General features: G+C 33.8%; 1 protein-coding gene across 1 annotated transcript in view; it reads left to right on the forward strand.

Moving 5' to 3' along the window:
• SYDE2 (synapse defective 1, Rho GTPase, homolog 2 (C. elegans)) overlaps positions 1–7,238 on the forward strand; it is a 43,057-nt gene that overhangs the window by 9,680 nt on the left and 26,139 nt on the right. The window contains exons 2-3 of the mRNA XM_012661082.1: positions 370–1,065; positions 4,582–5,684. Of these exons, the coding sequence (XP_012516536.1) occupies positions 370–1,065; positions 4,582–5,684 (1,799 nt within the window). The remainder of the gene's footprint in view (positions 1–369; positions 1,066–4,581; positions 5,685–7,238) is intronic.

Here is a 7,238-nt window from a genome sequence, read left to right on the forward strand (position 1 = left end):
CTCTTGCTCAGGCTGGTCTCGAACTCCTGAGCTCAAAGGATCTGCCCGCCTCGGCCTCCCAGAGTGCTAGGATTACAGGCGTGAGCCACCGCGCCCGGCCAGCAGTATAGTTTTTATAAAGACAATCTCAGAGTTTTTCTTTTAGAATTCTTTGACACTTATACTAGCAGTCTGATTTCTAAATCATAGAGACCATATTTAGATAGAAAATTCAAATTTTTTCTAGTTCAATTTTACTCTCTGAATGTAATTAATAATACTTCTCTTTCTTTTTCTTCTTTTTAAAGATTTTAATAACTGGTCTGAAGTGACATGTCTTTCCTGATATGCCAGGCTTTATATTGTACCTTCTGTTCTTCTTTGAAACAGATTTATTTGAAAATGTCTATGGGTCCTCAATGAAGAGAAGAGAACTTGAAGATCTGAAGGATAATATTGAATTCAGAGGTCATAAGCCACTTAACAGCATCACTGTTTCAAAGAAACGCAATTGGCTGTACCAGAGTACTCTGAGATCTCTTAATCTGGAAGAAGAAAATAAGAAATGCCAAGATAGAAGCCAGTTATCCATCTCACCTGTGTCTCTACCTAAACATCAGCTATCACAACCTTTCCTCAAATCGTCTGAAGAATACTGTACATATATGGTGTGTAATGCAACAAACTCTTCATTATCAAGAAACTGTTCTTTAGACTTTAATGAGGAAAATGATGCAGATGATGAAGGAGAAATATGGTACAACCCAATTCCTGAGGATGATGACCTTGGTTTATCGAGTGCCTTGAGTTTTGATGAGGTAAACTCTGCTGTTCTGAAGCTTCCTGCTGTCAGTTTGAGCATGCTGTCTGGTAGTGACCTGACGAAAGCAGAGCAGCATACTGAAGACTTGCTGTGCTCTTCTGAATACGCAGGTGATATTCAAGCCATGCATTCAAGTGTAATGAATCCTATAGATTCCATCCATTCCACAGAATTTGTGCAGCAGTACAAGCAAAGGATAGGACCCAAGACACAAGAAGCTGTGATGGTGGAGGACAGTCCCATGTTGAAATCTCCTTTTGCAGGTAAAAATGGTTATATATTTGCCTTTTCTTTTTTATTTCATTTTTCAATTCTTTGATAGCTAAAACTATAGAAGAAGTCTATTATGTTTATGTACTTTTTCTTACAAAATGAATATATTTTCATGAAAGTAAAGAAAACTCACAAAGGTTTATAAACATTTTTGTATACATGCTGGTTTAATTATTCCTATCACAGATTTAATTTTATAATCTGGTATGCTTTAGTATGTTGATCCTTTGAGACAGTAATTGCTTTTCTCTTAGTTGAAAGAATAGAATCATGGGGAGTAGAAGAGAAAGATATTGTCTTTATGTAAATCTTATTTTGCTTCATTCATTCATTCATTCATTCGTTCACACCTGGCCTAGCCTCAGCTGGAATGTTGTATTTTCAGTGTACCAGTGATTATTAGTTTATGTTTTTATGCCTAAATTTCCTTATGAGCTAAGGAAAGGGAGAAGAGAAAAAGAAATGAAAAGTAGAAGTAAAGACTTTGCAGACAGGGGCTATTATAGTTACGGAACTGAAAAAGGAAATAATTGAAGTTGAACTATGTGAAATTGCTGATATTCAAAAGTTTTTGATCTGCAAAAGAAAGCATTTCATATAATTCAACTTAATGGTTTTATTCTTCCTTGATTGCCTTCAATTTTTTGATGTGTTTCCTTTAGTCTCAGATACACTACCAGGGAAATGGAGCATAGGGCACATTTGGTTGCAAATATCAAATGTAGAATAGGAAGCAATTCTGACTTACATCATTTTAATTTATACAAGTTCAAATAATGCAGAATATTTAAAGATGTGGGGCATAGCAGATGCTGTCAGTGCCTTGCCCCATATCCCTTGGGTTTTATTACTTTACTTACTATTTAAATGGGGGAAGCCTGTTTCCAGCCACCAGTATCTGCATCTGTACTTGAGGATGCTGAAGTCTTAGGGAATCTCTGTGCAGGGCAGCCTGGGAGTACCTTACAACTAGTGGTTGAGAAGAGCTGGTATATAACGGACTACTCCAACTCCCTCACTCCTTGGGAGGGATAATTCTGAATCCATATTTTACATTGTTTCCCAGAGTTTTCTCATGAGGTTAAGCTCCAGTTGCCCATAGGTGGTAGCAGGCTTGATAATTCACCTTGAATTTCCCCCTGAATTTTCTCACTTTCTCACTGGTGTTTCTGTACTTTGCAAATAAACTACTTACATTTGAAACCTTTTCTCAGGGACATGAGGAGGTGGAGTAAATGTTATATTAAGAGAACGAGTTCCAAAACAGTGTGTACTATATGATGGCAATTTAGAAAGAAATGCTGAAAGCTATAATGGAAATTTAAGTGTTTTTTTGTTTATATGTTTTCGTTTTTGTTTTTTTCCCCAGGTGTTGGAATTGAAAGTAATTAAAATTTTTTTCTTTGTGCATTTCTAATTGTAGACTAATTCTCCAGAGTAAATGTGTGTTTCTTTTGTAATCTAGATGGAGAGAAAAAGAAATACTATATAAAATAATACTTTGGAATGCAGGTTGTGGTGTGGGTAGAGTGATAAGGAAGGCTGTAGTGTCACGCAGTGGTGGGTGTGGAATGGTGCGGAGAAGGCAGGAGGGTATATGAGGATAAGAGCAAAGTTAGAAAGCCGGTGTCTGTTAAATGACACATATTTTAAGTTACTGTCCTTAAACTTACTTTTTTATGTTTGTAGCAAATTATAAACCTGGAAAGACAGACATTTAAAAAAAAAACAAAACTTAAAAGTGTGGTATGGATGCCATTTATGTTTCCTTTCTTACTGTCATTCTTCTCCAAAACATGTAATTAAAATATAATAAGCACAATCCTAAACTGACCAAAGGAAATATTTAGACAGTTTATTTATATGCCATCTTTTTTTGTTTTATATTGATAGGAAAGTTTACCTAAAGCAATATGTTTTTCTTGGCAATATTGGCAGAAAGTTGTTGAGAAGTTGGCAAAAAGAATGATTGAATTTCAAAATAATTTTTTGATTAGAGAATCAGAAGGCTAATTTATAAGTATATTGAATGTGAACAAAAATTTTAAAAATCATACTAACACAATTATGCCTTGTGTTTTGCTTATTAACTTCTCAATGTATATGTATCTTTTATCTAGTTGCAATCGTTAGTGGATTTTTTTGCTAGTTTTATTTGGTATCTTCATCTTTCATTGTTACATGTAGATTAACATGATTGTTTTTTCAAGCTTTATAGTATAATATTTAATTGGGCTGATGTGCCCTAATCTATTTGACCTGTTTCCCTAATGTTGGGTGTTAATAGATTGTTTCCAGTGCTATTGCAGTCATCTTCATCATGTTATTTTTTGTTTCATTAGGCACAATTACTAGTATCATTATTTGGTCTTTATGGCTGGTAACTATTATTGGGAGTTCCTATATTGTAGTTCCTAAAAGGTTTACCAATTTACAGTTGGTTGGTTGATTAATTCATTTATTTACTAAATATTGAATTCCTGCTATCTGTCAGTTACTGTTCTAGGTGGTGAAGGAGCATGCCAGTTTCACTTGACTTGAGCCTAGTTCATAAATTGTTATTTAAAGATTTTCATTTTGTGCTTTCTTCTTAAAGCTAATATATGATTTGATTAGTATAGTTGTAGTTTAATTTTAAGTGATTCTGGAATTTGGTAATATTTAAGCTCTTGGATTTTATAAAAACAAAGCATTTTTGTTTTAATAAATTCATTCTTGTCTGCAGTAGAAGTTGCTATTATGTACAGTATTTCATTTTAATAATTAGTTAAGGGCTTCAGTAGGAATTATTTACTGACAATGTATAAACAGAGTCAGAATGTTAAACTCAATAATTTCCTAAAATCTAGAGCCATTTAATATATAGGAGAGCTTTTCTAGGCTAGGGAAAAATAGCTTAATGGTTGTAGACTAAACAGTACCCCGATTACCATACGATGTTTATCAAGCCAGTGGAATTGTACTATGATTAGCAGTACAAGGGGATGCTTTGTCCATTTTATTAAACACTCTATTTTGTATTAGCTGCTTACCAGAAAAGCCCAATAAGCATACTTAAAATAGTCCTCTCTCTATAAAGAAACTGCTTCTTTGTTATTGGGACACATCGAGAGGGATGGAGGGAGAATATTAATACTTTAAAGAAAGGTTATTTCATCTCTAGATTTTTTTAAATGAATACTTTTTCTCATTTTACTTGTGAAATGCCATGTTACATAGATTAGTTTCTGCTATGATGGTTATTAGATCTTCCTCTATAAGGAATAGTTAGATGAAGTATAAAAAATAAATTTAAATTTTACATAACTGGGATAATATAGTATTCTCCTTGAACACAGTCATGGAGTTTGACCTGAACATCTAACTAAATCTCCCCATTGAGATGAAACAAGGGAATATTTCTGTCCATGTGAGAGCTTATTTAGTTGATGGTTTATAAAATAGGAATAAAAGTAGAAATCAAAACATTTCACTTTATAATATCTTTTTTTTCTTATTTTTTATAGGTCCTGGGATCCTGGCTGCTATAAGTAGGACTGAATTGGGAGTTATAGAACCATCTTCTCCAAACTCTAGCCCTGTGAAAAAAGGCAGTTCAATTAATTGGTCTTTGCCAGATAAAATAAAATCTCCACGAACTGTGAGGAAACTTTCCATGAAAATGAAAAGATTGCCAGAATTTAGCCGAAAACTGAGTGTTAAGGGGACCCTGAATTACATGAACAGTCCGGATAATACTCCTTCTTTGTCTAAATGTAACTATCAAGAAATTCATCATGCTGTTATTCTACCTTCTGAGAACACAACCACAGCTGCTAGGAGGAATGTTATAAGCCGGTACCATCTTGATACCAGTGTATCTTCTCAGCACAGCTACCAGAAGAAAACCTCTGTGAGTTCTAAGTATTCCAGCAAAGGAGGTTACCTCAGTGATGGAGACTCACCCGAACTTATCGCTAAATCTGGCAAACATGGATCTGAAAACAAATTTGGAAAAGGAAAAGAAATAATTTCTAATAGTTGTAGCAAGAATGAAATAGATATTGACGCTTTTAGACATTACAGCTTTTCTGATCAACCTAAGTGTTCACAGTATATATCTGGGCTCATGAGTGTGCATTTCTATGGTGCTGAGGATTTAAAACCACCCCGCATAGATTCAAAAGATGTCTTTTGTGCAATTCAGGTAGATTCAGTAAACAAAGCAAGAACAGCTTTGCTTACGTGTCGGACAACATTTTTAGACATGGATCACACTTTCAACATAGAAATTGAAAATGCACAACATTTGAAACTAGTAGTATTTAGTTGGGAACCCACGCCAAGAAAAAATAGAGTTTGTTGTCATGGAACTGTTGTTCTCCCCACATTATTCAGAGTGACAAAGACACATCAATTGGCTGTCAAACTTGAACCTAGAGGTCTTATTTATGTGAAAGTGACTCTTATGGAACAGTGGGAGAATTCTCTTCATGGGCTAGATATAAATCGAGAACCAGTAATATTTGGAGTTGATATTCGAAGAGTTGTGGAGAAAGAAAATACAGGATTGATGGTGCCACTCCTGATACAGAAATGTATTATGGAAATTGAAAAGAGAGGCTGTCAGGTATTATTATTTCACTGTGTTTCTCTGCTACATCCTTTATTCACTGATTAATTGATTGATTGTAAGTCTTGGGGGAAGGAATTCAAAGTAAGGTAAAAAAAAAATGTAATTCAGACATTTTCCCATTCCTATTCTTTATTTTTATTCTATTACTGTTTGGGGTATAATTCATACCTATGTTGTCAATAATTGAGAGCATGCCAGATGGTTCCACAATGTAAGTTGTGACAAAGTACTGCATAGGTCTTACAATTAGAGGTCAGGATTGCTTTCTAATTGCACTTCTAGGAAATGCCAGAGCTGGTAACATAGGTAAAGGCTAATTTACTTATGAAATGTTTCTTCATGTTTCGACATTCCTGTGAGAGAAAGTTCTAACAGTGAATCCTGTAGCCCTGCTTCACTCCCTAAATTAACTCCCTGCCCTTATTCCCTACATTCTCTCAGTCCAACTCTTTAGAAGACACAAAATTATCTGTCTCTTTACTTTGGAATAGCATGGAGGATGAAGAGAGGTCCTACTAACAGGAACACATCTCATTCTCTTTTAAATAAGAAGGCAAAGGCAATCCATTAAACAAAAAATCTCATGTTATTTGTAACAAGATATGTAAATGTTTATTAATAGACCTTATCTTTCTTTATTGTTAATACTTGTGGACTATGACAAACAGCATATCACTTGAGGATATTATTCTGAGGTGTAAGTATTAATAATAGTTTATACTAGTTTTCATGATACATGTTAAAACTAAAAATCATTATGTTCTAAGTTATTTCTGCTTTAGTGCTATCAGAATTTACAGCATTGGTTAAAAAGATAAAAGACAATGAGGGTAAATATCACAAAATCTGAAATATGATTTCTTTATTTAATAAATTCACCTTGAACTTAACATGGAAACTATAGAAACAGCACAAATTAGTGAAGTTTTGCATTAAGATGCAGAAGACCTGGATTCTGGTTTCTCCATTATTATTTAGCTGTGTGACCTTGGGCAAGTCACTTAATCTCTGTGGATCTTATTTGCTTATATCTATAAAAATAGATACAGTAGTTTCCTGAGGCTAAGAGGAAACATTTGAACTTTTGAAACTTCTTCTAACTCGGATACATGATTCTATCTCTAGTTTATGTTGGCTATGTGGGAGTGAGGCCTTTACTTTCCAATCTGACTTTTGGTCAATTATTTTTCTTTCTTAAGGTTCTCTGTTTTTTCTTTCATTTTTTTCTTTTTTTAGGCAGTGTGTAGAGAGTTCAGAGATTAGGCAGACTTTAAAGCTAATTATTAAGCAGAACCTTTTATAGTTGAATATTAAAATAAGTAACTCAAATGGCACTGTACTTTTACAGTCTATTTTCTGAAATATTTATAAGGAGCAGGTGTATAAAGACTGTTAACACTTATTTTAAGTGCCAAAAGAACATTTTTAGCAATGCTTTTTATTTCTGTACTTAAAGTTTAGAAAGATTTGTTTTAATAAAGATTTCCTGTGAACCAAAAAGTAAGTTTTAACTATTGTGCATTTGTACTTTTTAAAGACCTTTTTTGT

The sequence above is a fragment of the Propithecus coquereli genome, unplaced genomic scaffold (assembly GCF_000956105.1).
Source record: "Propithecus coquereli isolate 6110/MARCELLA unplaced genomic scaffold, Pcoq_1.0 Scaffold7, whole genome shotgun sequence".
NCBI classification, from domain to species: domain Eukaryota; kingdom Metazoa; phylum Chordata; class Mammalia; order Primates; family Indriidae; genus Propithecus; species Propithecus coquereli.